At 37.7% G+C, this 21,268-nt stretch overlaps 1 protein-coding gene across 2 annotated transcripts in view; it reads left to right on the forward strand.

Annotated features, from left to right (window-relative positions):
- The window catches only part of CUL2 (cullin 2), a 44,129-nt gene extending 22,896 nt beyond the window's left edge, over window positions 1–21,233 (forward strand). For both annotated transcript variants that reach the window (XM_007428020.4, XM_007428021.4), the window contains 10 exons: window positions 2,307–2,366; window positions 2,782–2,910; window positions 3,015–3,101; window positions 4,240–4,392; window positions 5,151–5,228; window positions 11,739–11,805; window positions 13,712–13,914; window positions 16,034–16,135; window positions 19,919–20,035; window positions 20,622–21,233. In XM_007428020.4, the coding sequence (XP_007428082.1) occupies window positions 2,307–2,366; window positions 2,782–2,910; window positions 3,015–3,101; window positions 4,240–4,392; window positions 5,151–5,228; window positions 11,739–11,805; window positions 13,712–13,914; window positions 16,034–16,135; window positions 19,919–20,035; window positions 20,622–20,753 (1,128 nt within the window). In that variant the 3' untranslated portion in view covers window positions 20,754–21,233. The remainder of the gene's footprint in view (window positions 1–2,306; window positions 2,367–2,781; window positions 2,911–3,014; window positions 3,102–4,239; window positions 4,393–5,150; window positions 5,229–11,738; window positions 11,806–13,711; window positions 13,915–16,033; window positions 16,136–19,918; window positions 20,036–20,621) is intronic.
- The last annotated feature ends 35 nt before the right edge of the window (window positions 21,234–21,268 follow it).

Below are 21,268 nucleotides of genomic sequence, written 5' to 3' on the forward strand. Positions count from 1 at the left end.
GAGCAATTGGGCAATAACTGGCCACAGGATGAAAATGAAGTCACTTATTTATGGATATCACTCTGGTTAACAGATGAGCCCTAACTAACAAACCAGATGTAAAGCTCCACGAAATAAGAATTCCAAACAACCATCAGCCAACCAAAGTGTGGCCTATAGAAGAAACATACCATTCTAGACCTCTGATTTCTTCAGCTTCTTTTAATTTGCTAATGCTCAGATGCGCTATGCAGACTTAGCTGTATCTCTCAAGAAGCAGGAAGAACAGGCTACCGCTGAGTTCCAGTTTAGGCATAATATTAGGAAAAGGAAAAATATTTCTCTCCCTTTCCCTCCCCCAGTTGTAATGATGTCTTTGCTAAGTGGGGTTTAGAAGACATCTACAAGTACAGTGGAATTTCAGTCAAGACGCTTCTTTGCATTAGCCTATTAGCAGTCCAGCTTCTCTGCAGAAAAGGGCACTTAAATTAAGAGAGATTAACATATGTCTTTGTTAAACAATTGCTGGGAGGGGAGTCTTTGTTGGTGGTGTGTTTTTCTGTCTACAAATCGTGCTTTAAATTTAAATCCTTGGATTTTCTTTAGGGCTAAAGTTATAATTAGTTAACATGTCATTTACAATTTAATAAGCTGTTATTCATGCTTCAAAGTTTTATTCAACAAATACAAATCAACAAAATTATATATCTATATACTGCTAAAACTCTCGTGTTTATAACCTTCAACTGGGTGAAACAGTGCATCATAGGGCAACAATTTTTGAACCAAGGTACCTCAAATGGGCTAACTTACAGAATGTGTCCAAAATCTGGGACCCATTACTCCTGTGGGATTGAAATTTGGGGAATTTGTGGCCGCTTCAGCACTGGTGCACTGCCGCACTGCTGTAGTCAGCCCAGGTCATGTGATTGTCATGGGCATATCCCTGACCTCTTTCCCACCTCCCTCTGCCCCCTGCACCCAGTTGGCTGGTGGCAAGCCCTGATGGGCGAGCAGCGATTGGCTGCTTTGAAAATGAGGCAGAAATTTGAACTTTCTTAACGGCAGTGGGCACTGAGGGAAGGATGAGGGAGTGACTTCGTTGCATGCTGGTGAGGTAGGGCTGGCTGGGGGGCACTGGTGGTAGATGTGTGAGCCCTCTTCCTCCCTTGAGGGAAGGGATCCTTGGGGACATGCCGGAATGGGGAGTGAGGGTGCAGTTTTCCTCACAGTCCACAGTTCCCTTTGTTCCACCTCCCCCAGCAAAGTGGCAGGTAGTTCTGCAGGTCAGCCAAGCAGGAGGAGACGGCTTCTCTGGGGGTCTCCTGAGGGTTGTGAGGGCAAATGGCACATGCCTATATTATATGTGGGAAGGGAGAGAGGGAGGGGAGGGAGGAAGGATTTCTGCCACTCCTTGCCAGCTTCCCACAAGCAAAGTCAATGGGGAAGCTGGCAGCAAGTCGTAAGTCACTCCCACACCCACTGCTTTTTTGCTCTTGGTCATTCTGTTTCTCTGTTTATATAAGGAATATCTCTGAAATGATGACCCAACAGGTCATGGGTTGTCTAGTACATACATATATTTCTCCATATATTTCCCTATATTTAGTCAACATCCTCTCAAGGTTCACAAATTCATCCACTTTAGCTTTTCCTCGTTTATATATAACTTGCAGTCATTTACTCCAATTTGCCCTTCTTATGTTAATTTTCAGATCCATGCTCTTTACTGTATCATGCAATCTGTCTAACAATTGCTGCAAATCATTTGGCTTCACAGCCAGTAGCACAGCATATATTCATATACCAAACCCATGCACCTCTACTGGAACTGCATTTATTCTTAAGTACATTAAACAATCAAGGGGACATCATATATCCTTGTCCTATTCTGTGCACTGGTGTAATTAAAGCCAGTAACCTAGTCCACTGTTCGTTTATCTTACAGAAATTTATTGTAAATAATGCAGGGCTTGATATTTTCAAGTCAGTTTTAGAAACCACGTTGCAGTGTTAAAATTCAATTTTAATTAATACATTGGTGTCTATGCCATCATTGTAGACTACACTACAGAGGTAGGAGAGAGAGAGTGGACTGAGAGATAGTGATTGACTCAGTCATCGAGTGAAATTCCATAATTGGGTGTCAGCTTGAGTGTGGATCTCTCTAGTCCTAGTCCAATATCCTAATCACAGCATTACCCCAGTTCTCCCATGTCAGGAAGCATTTTGGAATTTATTCTCAGAGGTATTGCTTATATATGTGTGGTCAGCGCTATGACATTAGCACACCTTGTAAAAGTTATTTTTCTTGCGCTCCTAAATAGGCTTTAACATCAGTAGTGAACTATAGGGAACCAAAGTCTATCTGCAAAGCTCCTGAGCTGGTAAGTGTCAAATACTAGTTTTATGAGCTAAAGTGTAAATGTAGAGTGCCAGATAATATTTTGTAGGGACCACAAAGACAGGACTTTCTACTGATGTCTCCTGTCTGTGGAAGAGCATCCCTCTGGGGATCAGGTCAACACCAGTCCTGCTGGGAGTTAGTAAAGCCATTAAAACCTGGCTTTTCCAGGAAGTATCATGGTCTGATTATGATTCCTTAGAGTCTGTTTGCAAGTGAAGTGGCATGTAAACCTGAACAACAAATATATAAATCAGTGGTATTTCCTTTAACTTAAATAATCTCCTTATTATGCTACAACTGTTTGTTTCACTGAAGTTGCTTATCTGTTAGTTGCCATTATAATTATGCTTTATTGCTATTTGCCTTAATAACTATTATTTTTTTCTTAACTTGAGCTGGCCAAATATTGTGACAATTTGCTAAAAAAATCAGCAAAAGGCATGACAGAAAATGAAGTAGAAGACAAACTTACAAGCTTCATTACAGTATTCAAGTACATTGATGATAAAGATGTTTTTCAAAAGGTAAATAATCATATAGAAGATTAATTTGCTTTTGTTTTTCCCCTTGAAGAATATTTTTGAAATGCAAGGAAATCTGAACTTCTGCTTTTTTTTTTAAACTGTAGTTCTATGCCAGAATGTTGGCAAAACGGCTTATACATGGTTTATCTATGTCCATGGACTCTGAAGAAGCTATGATTAACAAATTGAAGGTAAGTACTAGTTTATCAGTACAATAAACTCAGCTATTCTTGGTACTTAAATTTACTCATATTGTAAGCTGTTACTAACTTGACTGCAAAACATCTTTTAAAAATATGTTTAGGCTTTCACCTAAACTGGGTGAACTTTTATTCAGGCTGCTAATGAAGTTATATCCAATGGTGATCCAGTGAGATGATGCTAATAAATTGTAATTGTCTTCCAGTTAGAAAATTGCTCTAGAATTAGCTAGCTGAAAATTGCCATATTAAGAAAAGAACCTGCAGGTGGTGCTAAGATTATGCAGGTTAGAAAAATAGCAGTTTGTGATATAAAGCTGTGTGTGGAGAATTTTTCAGTAACTGGGAGATGATCTTCACAGATCTCATCACAGTCTACTGTAAATTGGTTCTACTTATTTCATAATACATGAAAGTTTCAAAGGGAATCTAAAACTCTGGGCTGGGATGAAGGGCTGTGTTGTTCCAAAGCTTTTATTTTCCCTTTGTAATGTACTACCTAATGAGAGTTCACTTATCTACATTACTTATAGGAAGATAAAAAAGGTTTGAAACTGCTCCAGGCATGAGGACAAAGAAGCATGCTGTTCAGTTCCTCTGGGGGATATCATAGACACTATCCAACTAGTATCCCTGATGGCAACAGTTGGTATTTACTTGGCTTTCATGAATACTGGGTGGATAGTACTTTTCACTTAATTTATTTAGCATCAGTATGATATAGAGCAGTGTTTCTTAAACTTCTTGCTCTCAGGATCCCTTCTCACTTTTAAAAATAATGGAGGACCCCAAAAGAGCTTTTGTTTGCATGGGTTATATTTATCAATATTTACTGTATTAAAAAATAAAATTGATGCATTCTTAGTATATTTATTTATCGAGTCACTTTTGACTCCACACCCTTTTTTCTAAGGTCCTCATTCTCCATAACATGGAAGCAGCTTCTCTCTTTCAGAAGCATCTGTCTTTTACAATACTTAACTTTTGGGGAAATACATCTAGCAAATATATTAGTTACATTGTTCCTTTAAAAATGTTACAGGCTATTCGTTTGCTTAATGCTTACAGCCTTTATCAGTGTCAAACTACAAATCTGGTATGTGTGTGTTCTTTTTTCTTTTTTTTCCAGCAAGCCTGTGGTTATGAGTTCACCAGCAAACTCCATCGAATGTACACAGACATGAGCGTTAGTACAGATCTTAACAACAAATTCAACAACTTCATAAAAAATCAAGACACTATCGTAGATTTGGGAATTAGTTTTCAGATATATGTTCTTCAGGTACTGATAAGGAATTGTATCCATTTGTGTTTTGATTTGTGTGTGTGCACACTGAATGTGTAATGTTAATAGTACAAGAACAAGTATAAGAGTGTGGGGTAGTCCTGTACCATCTGCCCTTCAGATATTATAGTCAGTGTAGAGAATGGCCTTGAAGGACAGAGGGGAGATCCACTGCCAAGGCAACAATGAATAAACAAGGATTGAGCCCAGGCAGCCACCCCCCAATTAATTCTCATGAAGATAAAAAAGGGAGGAGGGGAAGCACATTCATACTTGCAAGATTCTGCTATTATACTGTTCTAATAAAAGTAGTTTTAGGTCTGCATGATGTCTGTTTCTTAGTCTGGTCTACCTTTTAGGACTGCCTGCTTTCAGAATATTCTCTTCTTTGGCAACCAGCCTCCAACTTTTTGTGACCACTGAGCAGAGTAAATCTTCATAGGGCTGTTTTTCCCCCCTCTGCTTTATTGCCAGGATCACTTACATGGACATATTCATGAATTCATCAGGAGCCAGGGTCGACCCAAAGGAGACTTTCCTTTATTTAGCTTTCCATGGATTTCTACCCATGGTTTATAATTTCAAATAAGGTTGTTCACAGCTCTGGTCCTCTGATTGTACTTGGAACTTGGTTTGTTTGTTTTGTTTTGTTTTTTAAGGATGATAGCTGCTTTATATGCCTTTTTAGAATGATATAATTCCTTTTGGAGAAAGAGTGGTATAAAAAATAAAACATCAATATGGTTATTTTTCAGGCTGGAGCATGGCCATTGACCCAGGCGCCTTCATCTACTTTTGCAATTCCTCAGGAACTGGAAAAAAGTGTACAGATGGTAGGTTAGTAGGAGATTTATTGCAGATTTAACAATTAAACAGAAATGAAGGTTGAATTGTGAATCAGCCTTAGAGTAAACACCTTTGCAGTTCTGACTGTCGTGAAGATTTAAATGTGAGTTAGCCTTTGGTTTGATCACAACAACCTTCTCCAGTTTGAATGTCCTCTTTATGTGTGGACTACCATTCCCCAACCATTGTGGCTTTTGCTGAGAATTGTCAGAATTGGTACATACATCTGGAGGGTATCTGCATTGGGGAAAGTTCTTCACAAAGTAGTTCCTAATGCCCCGGTGTCTTCTTTAAGATGTAGGTTGTAGGTAATGCAAGCATATCCTTCTTCTTCTAATACTACAGTCCAAATCAATATCCTTACATATTCTATAGATCTCCTTGTGCTAGATGAAAGGGTGGAAGTGTGAACATTGTCTAGCATTATAGAATGAATCATAAGCAAACCTTCCTCAGTTTTCAAATCCTACTGAGTGAAAATGGGGATTTAAAACTGAGGAAGGTTTGCTTATGATTCATTCTGTAATGCTAGACAACGCAAGTGTGTTGACCTCTGAGTTAAGGTTTAATCAGTTTCCTGGTTAAAAGATAACTTTCAAGAATTCAGAATATTTTTATTTAGGACATACTGCCTTCAACAAGAGGATTCATAAATATCTTACTATTGCATGCCTTTTGCTGGGTATTTTCTTACCTACTATGGTTCACATGGTATTTGTACTGTTAATAAATATATCCTATTCTTATGGTTTGGCTGTTGGAATACTGAAGGAGTCTTTACACTCTTGTATTAATTACATTGCCATTTCTTTTCTGTATTAGCACTGTTTAGAAAGATTTTTGTTTTCTTGGTTTCTGGGCATACAAGATGAATACAGGCAGGCCCCAGGTTAAGAACATCCGACTTACAGACAACTCATACTTACAAACAGGCTGCCTGTTACTAAAAATGGCAGATAGTGTTATCCTTCCTGGAGCCGACAAACCACTAAAGCAATGCAATGTTTTCATGAACTGCTGAAGCTGTGTGTTTTTAATATGCAGCCCATTTTCAGTAGTTCATGAAAACATTGCACAGCTTCAGCGGTTTGTCAGCTCCAGGAAGGAGAACGCTGTCCGCCATTTTTAGTAACAGGCAGCCTGTTCATAAATACGAGTTCTGACTTACATACAAATTAAAGTTATAGAAAGACTTAGGAACAGATCTCATTCTTAACCTGGGGACTGCCTGTATGCCTTTTCTTGATTGACTTCGTCCACCTTTAAGCATTCAGATATTTTTCCATTGTCTTTGCTTTCTTCAATCCCCTCTTTACTCTACCTAAACAAGCTGTTGCTTAACAGTTGTTTAATCAGAGGAAAATCTCCCAGATTTATCAGCAAAGGTTTAACCATTGTTAGTGGTGAAGAAATAATAATAATTAAAAGCATACAATGAGCCTGGGTTGATAATATGATCTACATGTTTAATACGCAAGTCCTTTTTGTAAATATTCCCATAAGATCATGGGATTTCAGAGCAGATCTTCTTCAGCTCATCCACTTTTGTCCATAGCATTAATTCATTACTCTGGCAAAATGTATTTTCTCTGTTCTTTATAAGCTGCAAGACCTGGTAACCTCTGCTGTTTCTGTAAATTACAAGGAGGGTGCTTATGGTCTGCTCTGGCCTATGAATTCAGGATCCTTTTATCATATTTCTTTCCTGAATAAATTAAATTCTAAAAAATATCAAATTGCATAGAGGGAAACTATATACATCCCTTTTTAAGGAGTATAGGAAGTCCCCAGGTTAAGAACACCCGGTTTAAGGATGACCCATAGTTAAGAACGGAGCCTGTTGTAGCAAAATTCAAATTAAGTGCACAATGATTCCAGTTAAATACACAATGGTTCAAGTTAATTACACAATACTACTTATACAGTATTGTACAATAATACTGTTCCAGCTTACATACAAGGACAGACCTTAGGAACAGAAATCCTTCTTAAACTGGGGACTACCTATATGTGTGTATGTCTGTGTTTACTATAGGCAAGGACATTTTTGTGTGTGTGATAGTCTTTCTCCTGAAATGTTCTTGGTGATCTTTGTTATTATCAGTACAGGTGTGGTGCAGTTTCTTTTCCCTCTCACAAAACAGCCTCACTGGAAGGTGTTATTTCATATCTATTTTACCATTAGCACAATTCAGATTTCATATATCCAGCTCTTTTTACCCTGCGCATTTGGCTAATATCTAGTTATTAGTATGTGTGTTCCTTATTGGGGAGTGGTTTTTCTAACTATATTTTATATCTGTAGCTAGGGACGTGTGGAACACTCATCCAGATTTCTTGTTGCTTTGTGATTTTCCCCAACATCGCTGTTCAACCTAAAATAAATAGTTGATTAATTGTCTGCCCTCTATTTTCTGCCTTGTATTCTCCATTTTTCATAAACTTGTCACCAAACTACTTGAAAAAGCTCTTATATTTCTTCAGTCAACTTTCAGCTTAAATTAATATTTTATTCCCAACCTGTGAGCACCAAGAAAGAAGCCATTTGGTCTTTAAGTGACAATTTAAATGAAGCCCGTATATCTGTGTATCTTGTCCCAGCCTTCTTTCAGATTTCTGAGAAAATATATTCTCCTTCCTGTGCCTTAAAGTTACTTCCATTCCGGTTAATTAGTCAGATAACAGGAACATAAAACTTTTCTATGACAGATCTGTTTCTTTGACAAAGAACCTGTCAGAATCAGTTAGCTTTTCTTTTTAGCAAGGAAGCCTCTCATCATTCATGCTTTCTCTTTTTTTTTTGTCTCTTCCTCCCTACTCCCTTTAACAGCTTCATTTTTCCCAGCAATATCAAGACTGGTAAATTAGGCAGAGATGAAAGGTGGGAAGGATCTGTGCTTTGCCACGGAGATCTGTTTTCTAACAGAGCCATCCACCAATCCTTAATGTTCCTGTTGTTTGTTGCTAGGCAGTTACTGTTCAGTGTGGCTGCTTTTAGAGTTTGGAAAAATCTGCTTGGAGTATGAAGTGCTCTCTGCCTTTATAGGCTAGGACCTGAATTCCAAGAGCGTTCTAAATAGCTTCCTCAGTTGCAATAGCCATGGCCCAGGGCTTCTCAGCAGTGCCTGGATCGGCAGATTGAGTATATATGAGGAGACCAGTTGACAGGTGAGGAGTAAAACTGTCCCATAATAGCGATGCTTAAAAATCATTTCCACTCCCGATGGTCAATTCTAGAGGCATGTTCTTTTCGCCTCCTTGTTGTCATTGGTTATAACCTGTTAGTGGCTTTATATTGGGGACTGAAAACTTCAAAACTGCAAATCATACATCCAAGTCCCAAGAAATGTAGGAATATAGTGACAAATAATAATAATGAGGAGGAGGAGGAGGAGGAGGAGTAAAATTGAAGGGAAAGAGAACATCATTGTAAACTTTGTGTCCCAAATTTTTCATAAAAGAAGCATGTCTTGCAAAATAATATAGATAACTAAATGCTGTGAAGGTTTTGATAGGGACAATTTTGTCATCTGTTTTTGGAAATGCCAAGCACATAGATGTTGCCTTAAGCCTGCAACTCCACTGGATACGCAAAAAATATAGATATCAAAATTGCAGGTCCTAATAGATAGGGGATCATCTGGCATTACCCTGTACTGTCTCTAGCTAAAGAAAGAAAAGCAGTAGGCAGGAAAAGAGTAAAACTAATATTATATTGGCATCTGTTTCAAGCTTATTTATCTATGTTCCTATGACACACCATTCTCAAATGTAACATTTTTACTTCTCAAGGTAGCTCCTTTCCCAGCTCCTTTTATAACTGCCTTCTTGATTCCAACATTTGTAAAAAAACCTTAAGTTTCTAGTAATTACTGTAGCGATGTCCCACAGAATCTGGAATGGGAAATACTAGGTCTTCATTTAAAATGAGCTGAATATTTTCTGAATTTCCTGGTTTGCAGTGAGAGATTAATGTAGGGAATTATGGAAAATTTTGTGGTCCAAGTTAAAAGGTGATACAAATGAATCAAGAGTAATCGTGCTTTTGAGGCTGTTAACCAAAACCTGAAAACCAGAACAGAATATTCTGCACTCTTGCAAAAGGAAAGCAACTTTATCTGAAATATGTTATATGGAACCTTGTAAAATATATTTTTTCCAGGAATAGCCTATTCATCTGATCTATACATATAAGCCAATAGCTGGATCACATGCATAATTACTCTAAAAAGCTTACTTTGTTCAATGGAGCTTACTCCCGGTAAATGGCTTCTACAACCTGATGCATCCCTAGGAATTGTACCTCCAACACATCTGGGTGATACCTGATTACAGAAAGTTGCAATATAGCTTAATACGGAAATAATTGTCTCAAACCTTGAAGAGGCTGCCAAGTTCAAAGGAATCTTGCCCAAAATCTCTCTTGTCTCCATTAAATTCCTTACTAAACCAATCTGAGATCCAAATGTGGCTTACATGATGTCAGTGTGCATTCATTCAGGACAGCTGTGGGTGATTTAAAGGAATGTTTTGCTTTTTTGTGTACTTCCTTGGAGCTAGATAAAGCCGTGTATTAAGCACATTCTTAATTAATACCAAACCTCCTTGCACATTTTTCATCATGGAAAGCTAGCTTGATCACCAATAAGAACCTTGTGTTTAAAGCATCATTTTATTCAGTTACGTGTTTGCTTTCTGATTCATTTGATGAGAGGCAATTAACTAATATTCTTTGAATTTAACTAGAATTTGTTTTTTGTTTTGTTTTTTTAGTTCATTTCAGCTGGGCCCTGAAGGGGAAAAAAGGCTATGAAATGGAAAGCCTGCTAAGCTTTTCTTCTTTTAAATCTCATGATACCAGTATGAGATGCCCCCCCCCATACTAAGTTTTGAGGCTTGGGAATTAAGTTTAAATCAGTTAAATTAAGTTAAATGATGTTGTTGTACTAATCTCCACTCTAGGCATTAATTTCATTTAGTCCTGGACCATTAATGTAAGTAATAAGTGATAAATGTACCTTAATACAAAATATATTAAAACGCCAGTTAAGGTGTTTGCATTTGACTTATTGTGATTAAATATACATTCATGTAATAAACATTTTTAATATTTCATAATTAGCAAGTCATTAATGTGAGGTTTATCTTTTTGCAATCAGTGTAGCAAGAGATTCAAAATACTCTTAAGAGTTATTTGAGAATCTATAGAAAACCTCTTCCAGTTTTCTTTCATCAAAAGACAAAATGTTCTAAGTACTATTTAAAGTTTCTCAGAAAACAGATTTCCCTGAAAAAAAAAAGGCAAAGGAATGGAGGTAATATTGTTCCTGTTCCTGTTCTGTATTTTTGTTATGATAATGGACTACTTTGCAGCCTTCTCAGGCATGGCTTGCTTACTGTTCTTTGAGAATTAATTTGCAACTTCTAAAGCCCTCTCTTAGAGAGCTGAGGTTCCTGAACTTTTTTTTAATAGTCATCTAAGAAATTGCTAGCTAGAACATTTTCCACATTCTTCATGTATGCCTTTAGGAGTTTGAGATACCCAATAAATAAAAAAGGAAGATTGCCCATTTCTCCCACCTATGGACTATGTGGATTTTTTTAAAGTGGTTCCCAATTTCCCTTCAGTCTTTATTTTCAAATGGGATTGATTTGGACACATTGTTGCCATGTTATATAAAAATGTACAAATCCATGTAAAAGCAGTTCTGAGTATAATAAATACGATGTGAGTATAACATTAAGAAAAGATGAATACTGTGTTTCTCAACCTTGGCAACTTTACGATGTGGGGACTTTGATTCCCAGAATTCCCCAGCCAGGCATGGGAGTCGAAGTCCACGTATCTTAAAGTTGCCAAGTTGAGAAACACTAGTCTAGATCTACAATAGCAAATTGTAATGGTGCGTGGGAATGGACAACCGGCATAGAGCCACAGACTGGACAACTGGCATGTAAAAGATATCTCGGCCCACAGAAGAAGGTAGGGCGTGGGAAGCGCTCCAGAAGGGACCCTTCCTAGTTTTCTGGAAAGTAAGAGGAGAGGAGGGGAGAAATACTTTCCATATTGCAAGATTCTGTTAATGTATCCTTACAATAAAGATAGAGCTAATACTCCTGGTTGTGCTTCTTGCCTGAACTACCTCACAGGGCTAACACAAATAAATTAGATTTGGATTTTCAGGTTTGGGAGGAAGAGTTAGAATTTTAGGCATCTTGGGTAGCTTTGGATAAATCAGTGTTTCTCACCTGTGTGAAAATGAATGAGTCTGTACTCATGAGTATTTTTACTATATGTAATTCAGTTAACCCACCTTTGGCCTTAGATGGGCGAACTAAAATGATTAAGAAATTTATTTTTAATTAACCTGGGTCATGGTGTTTCAGGTATGGTCATTATTTCTAATATTTTTAAACATAATGTTCTTTTTTTGGTTTTGCATATTATGTTTAAAGCTCTTGAAGTATTTGACCAAAAGAACTATTTTGTTTTTCAGTTTGAATTATTTTACAGTCAACATTTCAGTGGAAGGAAACTTACCTGGTTACATTATCTTTGCACAGGTAAAATAAATCTGCATGAATTTTAGCTTTTGAAAGCATAACTCTCTCTATATATATTGCTTAACTGAAACATGTACATCTTTTGAAGTTTTGCAAATAGTAATAATACATCTGCCTATCCCAGGTCCTTGGGAAGGACTCGATAGGTGGATAAAAATGCCCAAACCAGTCTAAACATTTGGCTGACTGTGCAACCAACCATAATAATAATAAGTATACCTTAAATTTAGGTTATTTTCCCTGGCTTAACTGATCTGGTTGTTCTAATATATCTCAGTTGCATATTTTTATTTCATTTCTTATGATTCTTATCTGTGAGATGAATTGTTTGAAATTTTATATTTTACATTCTCGATTGACCGTTTTCGAGAAAAAAAGTTAAAAATCAATTTCATGAGTATAGGTTGAAGAGAAGTAAAATGTTACAATAAAAAGTGGATTTAAGCATACAGATAGTTCTCAGTTAACAACCACTTGTTCAGCGATCATTCGATATTATGACAGCACTGAAGAAGTGGTACTTAGAACCGGTGCTTGAAGTTCTGGCTGTCCCAGCACCTCCACAGTCACATGATCGCAACCCGGGCTCTTGGCAACCAGCTCGCACTTACAGTGGTTGCAGCATCCCAGTCATGTGATCACCATTTGTGAACCTTCCCTACCAGCTTCCAACAAGTCAATGGGGAAGCTGGCAGGGAAGGTTGCAAGACACTCCTGTAAGATGCTTGCACTGCCGGGGCTTTTTTTCCCCAAGGAGCCAGGTATGGAATACGAGATCCCAGGACTCCTTGGGGAAAAAAAGCCCCGGGATCTCGTACTCTGTAGCACGCATACACCTGTAGCACCCTGCTGCCTGCGGCTCCTGCACACCCTCCCCCACCCAGCAGCAGCCAGCCTTGCTGTGCTTGCTGTGCAGCGGCCACCTCCTGCACACTCTCCCTCACCTGGCAGCAGCCTGCCCCGCCACACTCGTGCCACACTTCAGCAGCCACTTGCAACCCACTTCCCCATTGACTTTGCTTGTGGGAAGCCGGCAGGAAGTTGCAGGAGGGGTCTTGCTTAACGACTCATGATCCTTGCTTAATGACGGCAACAGGGACTGCCAGGATTGCCATCACTAAGCGATGTAGTCACGTGATGTTGCGCTTTACGATTATATCGCTCAGTGATGGAAATTCCCGTCCCAATTACTGGCGTTAAGCGAGTCTACCTGTACAGGCAATTCTGAACTTGAATCGAAATTTGACCATGTTTGCTGGAAGGACAAAACTGAGAGCATCATGGAAAAAAAGCATAAGCAGGTGGCAGCATGTAGCTGATTTTGGCTGATTGGAGCAAAAAAACTAAGCAGGGTTTGACAGGATTAGTATTTGGATGAGAGATCACCAAGGAACCCCAAGACTCTAGGCTAAACAGGGAAATTGAAAAAACACACTGAAAGAAGATTAGGGCAGACTGCTACTTTGTCACCCAAAGAATATGTGAACCACCAGGACTGGAGCTTCACTCAGTGGAGTCTTTATCTTTTATTCAACAGAGCAAATTTGGGGGGCACTGAGTATACAGTAAATGTTATGGCAATCAAGGTCTTTACAGTGCCTACGCATGAAGTTGTTCTTGCATTGTTACAATATTTTAAATCAGCTGAATAAAGCATTCTAACTTAAATTTTAAAAAAAACAAACTTCTACAGCCCCCGTTAGTTTTCAAAGCAGTATCCTTTTTAAAAATCTAATTTCTCTTCAGGACAGTCTTGCAAATGCAGTTCTTGTTTCTGAATTGCCCTACCCTAGGATCGAATGTGGCTTCATTCTTGCCCCCAAGGTGAAGGAATGATATGATGCTTTATTAATAATGTGTGATGTTTTTATTAAATTAATTTGTCAGCTTTATACTTAATTTGCAGGTGAGGTCAAAATGAATTATTTGTGCAAGCCGTATGTAGCTATGGTTACCACCTACCAAATGGCAGTGCTGCTGGCTTTTAACAACAGTGAAACCGTCAGTTACAAAGAGCTCCAAGATAGCACGCAGATGAATGAGAAGGAACTGACAAAAACTATCAAATCATTACTTGATGTCAAAATGATCAACCATGACTCAGATAAGGTAAGTCACATCAAGACCCAGTCTTTTTTGGGGGGGGGGGGGGGGTTTTATTGTTAGATATTTTGAAAAAATAGAAGCAGTAGATGGCACAGATAAGAAAAACAGATACAGGTAAAGAAATACAGACTGATAAGCAACACATCTGAACAATCATGAAGCAAATATACTTTAATACATCATTAGACGCTTATAATATTGGAGGGTGCAATATGGAAAGAAGGGAGCCACGCTATTACTATAGAGAGAGAGAATAAAATATAAATGTATTTATAACTGCTGTAAAGAAGATTGGAAGCCACTTGTTTATATCTTTTTTCTTTTCTTTTTCTTTTATGTCTTTTTTCTTTCTTATTCACTTATTACTTTACTTTTCTTTCTTTAAATTTGTATTGTTTTTACTCTGTGAAAAATCTCTTTAATGAGAATTAATTTAAAAAGGCTTATAATATTGTAAGATATTTCATATTCATTTTATAATCAAAATCTACATGTCCCTATTGAGCTTTAAGTTAAAAAATGCTCAGTTAACCCAATTCAGATCATTAAACAAAGACTATAGGTAGTAAGTAATTCATTAAATAAATACTATAAATTATACATCAGATTAAAATTCAAATTTTGGATATGGCATGATTCTATGGATAAGATTGTAGTCCAAGAATGGTTTTTAATTAAAATTAAATGCTATATTGGATTTACTCTTTAAATACAAAGTTCTTCTAGACATCAAGGCACACTCCCACAGATTAGTTAGCCATTTTTCCAAAAGCAGTTGTCTTCTCAAGATGTCTTTGTGTATAAGTGTGCTTTTTGATGGGGCTGAATTGTGGCTTTCTCTCACTGTTGCCTCCAGCCTGTACTGTACATAGAAATATGTTCAGTAGATTCAAAACACTTGTTTGTACACAGCTGCTTAAAAAGTTGTTATTGATGTGTTTAGTGTTTTCCATACTTCATTTCCATAAACCACCCAAATGGTTTATGCTTCTGGAACATCACTCCTGATGTACTTGGTGAAGCACTTGAAATTCAGAGGTCTTTGAAAATCTGTTTTAAATATGGCTTGCTGTCCAGAAAAGAAAAAGAAAGTGGGGGGGGGGAACCCTAAGGGTCCTACTGGCCATCCTTCAGATTTGCAGTTCTCTGTGTATCAACGCATGGACATTTCTTTTTGAAAGGGGCTCCAGAAATCACCACACATATACACATCCTTACAGCATTTGTTCACTCTCTCTAGCACAGAGAACCTCAAGGCAACCACAGGATTCCAAGAGTAAATTAGTGTTGTGTCATTCATAGGTGGACCAGGTATACTAAACTGTTTGCTATTGGCTTAACATGCTGTATATCTCCTGCCACAGGGCACGTAAATTAGCATGACATATCATATGAGTTCAGCTAGTTGTAGCTTACTCTACAAACCATGTGCAATAAGGTCATAGAGCCAGTGGTAGTATTGAACTGTGCCCTTTCTCACTATAATTTAAATCTACCCTTAATGTTCTTTCTATCCAATAGAGTAAAAGGAGTTTACCTCAAAAGCAGTGCTTCTCAACCTTGGCGACTTGAAGATGTGTGGACTTCAACTCCCAGAATTCCCCAGCCAGCATGGCGGGCTGGGGAATTCTGGGAGTTGAAGTCCACACATCTTCAAGTCACCAAGGTTGAGAAGCACTGCTCTAAAGTGATGTATTTTTCCCCCCAGGGCCTCTTCCACCTTAACTCTAAAATATACTATCCTTTATTCTGTTGCCACAAGATATTTTTTTTCCAAAAAGATTACATTTACTATATGTTAATCCTATTAACATGAGTGTTTCTGTGTTCATTTTATTGAAGCCATTATATTGGGTTTAGTTTTGAAACAATTCTATATGTAATATATACCACCTTCACTATCTTGGGCATCCAAGCTGCTCTGTAGAGAATTGAAGTAGTTCAAACGTGCCAAATTGAATAAATAGCAATATGTTTACATTTCAGCAGTGGAGATATAATCCATATGCAAGTACAGATTTTTGAAGCAAGATGTTCTTGCTTAAACTGACAAGTTGTTGATATGTTTGGCATCATTTACATGTGTGTGAAAGGGAGAAATAACACTTTTTTTTTCTTGCAGGAGGATGTAGAGGCAGAATCCACTTTTTCATTAAATATGAATTTCAGCAGTAAACGAACAAAATTTAAAATCACTACTTCAATGCAAAAAGACACCCCACAGGCAAGTATTATTAATGTCATTAACAAGATTTAGCTGTATTCCATGAGGGGTATAACACTCAGTAACACCTCTTTTGAGTCGCACTCACCTCCTGAACATTTCTGTGCAGTTTTCTTGGCATTCTTTTCTTCCAAAATATTTTATGGGCTTCCCAGGCTAGTCTATATAGCCCTTCCTTGTCCCAGTACTAACCAGTCCTGACATTGATTAGCAGGTGAGCCCAGATGACATAGGCTTGGTGTTGCCGCCTACTGAAGCATCAGACTAAAACTTGAAAACAGTTGGAGACTTTGTGAGATTAACAATCTGCAAGCATACTTTGATATGGGAAGCAGGACATTTTGACGTTGCCCTGTCTGGTTGCATTGTCTCAACAATGGGTTGGATCTCCAGTTCATGATACTTAGAACAGGCCCATTGAAAAGATGAATAACAAGCTCCATGGCTTTCAGCAGGTCTCCTTTAAAACTAGATCAAACATTTACTAATAATACCAGAAATAAATAATAAAAAAGCAGCTTGTTTAACACTTCTGCCTAACTAGCTTTTCTGATTTTTAAATTTCATATTCCCAAAGGCTTGGGGTAATTAAAGAAGAATTCAGGCATTTTTATTTTTTTTTTGGTGATTAGACAATCCAACGCAATTAAATATTAAGACTCAAAATAAATTTAGACGGGAGAATCAGAAATATTTCTAAATGTGTGTCTTTTCAAAATTAACAGCCGTAAAAAACAAACATGGAAAAAAGCCTATTCTGTTTTCTGATTTATTGCTGCTTGGTTCTTTTTCATTTCATCTGGTGAAAACTACCTATTCTCTACTCTTTGACATAACTTGGAATCTTTTTTGGAAATGCAACCCTATGCATTTTTAGTCCAAGGTAAGATCCATTTACCACTTCCAGACATCCCAGGGAACCAGAATTGTGGATTGCTTATGAGTGAGCAACATGGTGATTTCTGCTACCTGTGGATGTGGCTAGTAAACTTAGATAGCTAGTAAATTTAGACAGCTATATCTGTTTATCTTGTATTTATTTCATTCTTTACAATTCTAACCTATATGAACAGTGATCAGTATTCATATCTTTAATGGGATTTATCCCCCAATAAGATTATGATATCAGTCCTTAATTTGCATTGCGTTTATTTTCTCTACTGTCTTGTATTTTGTTCAGAGCATCTCAGATTGCTTCCACATATTTTAAATTCTCTTTATCATTTTTCTTTAACTTACAAAGGTTATATGGGCCCCCCACCCAGACATTTATTTTGTATTTTTTTTATTTATTTGTATACTTATGATTTGGGCATATTCTAAACTAGTAACACTGTTCAAGATCTGACCAGATTACGAACATTAATATGTTAATGTAATACTAATTACATTGTCAACATTATTACGTTAATGAATACAGTCATTCACACCAGATATTTATAATATAGCATTACCAATAATTATTTCACAGCCACCATCTAAAATTAATTTCACTAGCCAATACCTTCTTTTTTGGAAATGCTAGCCAAAATGGCATTGCCCACTATATTACATATTAATCTTCAAATAATTTTATTTTCTGTTCAAGGAATGTTATGGTCCTATTGGAAATACTTTCTAATTTGAGCTTTCACCTTTTTTTTAATCAATTCCAAATTTAGTCATTGCACTACTTGTATAATAATACTCCTTTCTGGGAAGCCATTATTAACTGAGGTTGGCCGAGAATTCCCACTTCACAGGATCACTTGAAGTCTCATTGGTCCTGTATAGCTAACAGTCTTGGCTATTTCAGCTTGTTTGTAATGATTACAGCTTCAAAAATATGAGCTTGGAATGTCATTCCTTTCAGCCATACGTCTTAGGAAATATCTAGAGCAGCTAAGAATTAATGTGTCTTGAACCTCAATTTCATAATAAGTATCACATTGTACTTATTACCCCACTGATCCGATAAGAGTCTTTGGCAAAGCAATGCTAAATGTACTTATTAGGTAGTAAGCTTTTCTAAGTTGATTGAAAATTACTCATTGTTTTTAAGGTGTCTGACCATGTTTCTCAAAAGTATCTTTTGCTTTCCAATGTACATGGGAAAAACAATTTTTAGATTGTTCCTTAAAATACAGCAGTTGTATAGAACTATACTTCACACGCTAAAAAAGTATCTTGTTGACTTCATTTCAGATCTTACAATTTAAGAACACAAAAATAAGTATTGAATTTCCTTACATTTGTTTAAGTTCTTAAAACTATCAATTCTTTTTGGTCTTCCATGGTGGTTCCATAAAATTCAATTTTTATTGTGTCTGGAGGCTTTCCTCTGTAAGTTGTTCTGATTAAAATAAATCACACTCCAATTCCGGGTCCAATTCAAGGTGTTGGTTATCACCTTTAAAGCCCTACATGGCATGGGACCAGATTACCTGAGGGACCGCCTCTTCCCCACAACTTCAACCCGTCCCATCCAATCACACAGAGAAGGCATGCTCCGGACCCTCTTGGCAAAAGAATTCCGACTAGCGGGGTCCAGAAGGCGGGCCTTCTCTGCTGTAGTCCCCGCCCTTTGGAATATCTTGCCCCCGGAGGTGAGGTTGGCCCCCTCACTCCTGGTCTTTTGGAGGGATCTGAAGACCTGGCTCTGCCATCTGGCCTGGCGTGGGGAGGGAAGCCATCAGGTGTGGGTTTGCCTAGCCCCTTAGAAGCCTGGCGTTCCTGCCCTGAACCACTGGCCTCCTGGACTTTTTCCTTCATCTTTTGTAACTGTGTATATAGGGTTTTAACTGTATACTTATTTATTATTTTTAATGAGTTGTGAGCTGCCCAGAGTCCCCTATTGGGGGGAGATGGGTGGGGACAAACAAGCAAACAAACAAATAATTAAATAAATGAAGATGAGCTGAATTGAATCTGGCTAGTGGTTCATTTACTTCAGCTTTCTCTTTTCCATCCTGCCCTAATAATCCCAGGAAACCCAGAAGGTACTACTACAAAGTAGTAACTCTCTCCTGTAGTTGCATCCAGCATACTGGTATTCAGTGGGTTATATCCTTTGGGCCTGGGGTTTATACAGAGCTGCTGTGACAATAATCGAATACATTTTCAATGGAGACTTTGTTTACCACAAAGGGGAAAGAAGAATTCTTATTGCTCTGCCCCTACATACTACATTATTTGGATCTCTACCACAGGATTTAGGAATATTCAGTGAATCCAGCATTTGTATTAGAACATAGACGTAGTTTGTGTGATGCTCTTAACTTGAATAATAGGTCAGAGATTTATTCAAGGTCTGCATCACGTTGCCTGGATTTGGGCAACATGGTAAACCAAATCACAATATAACTGGTGTGTTGTCCCAATGAAATTACTGTGGAAGAGTTGCCTTACAGGATCAAACCAAGTGTTGCTACTCAAATCTGTTTTTAGCCATCAGCCTCTTTGTTTAAATCAGTGTATTTCAAACTTGGCAATTTTAAGATATGTGGACTTGCCCATGCTGGCTGGGGAATTCTGGGAGATAAAGTCCACACATCTTAAAGTTGCCAAGTTTGAAAAACACTCGTTTAAACTCTGCAAAGCAGCTTAAGGAAAGGATTCCCATGGTCCCCCTTTCATGTTTCCTTTAGCTTCTAAGAGTGCCAGAGGATTAGCTTCTTCCATATTGTTTACTAAGATAAGAATAGCTCTCATCTGGAGCATGAAAGGATATGCAGTTTGAATAGGCATGGTTCTGCACATGATCATAGCTACTAACCCACTGAATTATATTGTCTTATGTTGCAGGAAATGGAGCAAACAAGAAGTGCTGTAGATGAAGATAGGAAAATGTACCTTCAGGCCGCAATCGTCCGCATCATGAAAGCACGAAAGTTGTTGCGGCACAATGCTCTCATTCAGGAGGTAAGATTATGTGCTACTTGGCAAGTAGAAATCTAGGAGATCTTGTTAAATGGAGTAATTAGTTGTGCCAATTGAGATAAGATGGTTGTCCTGTGTCATGTTACATGCTTGAACCCTGGTTTTAGAATAGTGAGTTACAGATACACACTTTATGATATGTAGTGTGATGCTTAGTATTCTTTAACTGCCACCAACTGACCAATTTAAAATATATTGTCCTGCATCAGAAAGATTTTTGATGACCCTTGAATGTAAATGGTTTTGTCTTAGAGATTCTGTTTACATGCAATTTTGAGCCTATTCAGGGAGATACCAGTGTGAATCGAGTGGTAGCATTTTTCATTTTCACAAAAGTGCTCTTCCAGAAGTTGTGATCCTAGACATTGTTGCCTCTGCATGGATTATGAACTTGGCTCCAAACTCTTCACTTACTCCAAAAATACACAAAGTGGCCTGCAATTTTGAGAAAATTTATTTATTTATTTTTTTGAAGTACAGTTGGCTTGGTTTTGAAGGGTTTTTTTCCAACTCCTTTAAGTAGGCAGCATTCACATCAAGTTATGTCTTTCTTCTCTCCTTTGCACAGGTAATTAGCCAATCAAGAGCTAGGTTTAACCCAAGTATCAGCATGATTAAGAAGTGTATTGAAGTTCTGATAGACAAACAGTACATTGAACGGAGCCAGGCCTCGGCAGATGAGTACAGCTATGTAGCATGAGTTGAATATCCTGCAGATATGGCTGTATGGAGATCATTTCTGTCTCTGCTTGGTGTGTTCTGTGGGGAAAAAAGCAGGTCTGTGGTGACTCCATAACTGGTCTCTTGGCGGCCCCTGTTTTTTCTGCTGTTTACAACATCACCAGTGCCACGTCATGAGCGTCAGTGAAGAAAAAAGCCTATAGATATCCCGAGCTCATGTCATTATGACATTTCTTAAAACTTTACTAGAAGAGAATGAGTGAAGTCTTGCTGAAATGTGGAAATTTTGGTTGGATACCATGCTTCCCCCTTCCCCCTCTCCATCCTCCACGTTTGCAGTTGATGTTTTTTTAATGTATCTTAAAAGACAACCTTAAAACAGACTAAATATTGTAATATGGCAGGTAACATAATAATTGTATCTACACTGAAATGTAAAAAAGAAGAACACGATACTGCTGCTTATCAAATAAATAAAAAAATGGAATATGTTGTGCAACTTGGTTTTAATTCATAAATGGAACAACTGTTTTC

Source organism: Python bivittatus, unplaced genomic scaffold (genome assembly GCF_059951505.1).
Source record: "Python bivittatus isolate LINGU-HERP-01145 unplaced genomic scaffold, Pbiv_v1 ctg000610_np1212, whole genome shotgun sequence".
NCBI classification, from domain to species: Eukaryota; Metazoa; Chordata; class Lepidosauria; order Squamata; family Pythonidae; genus Python; species Python bivittatus.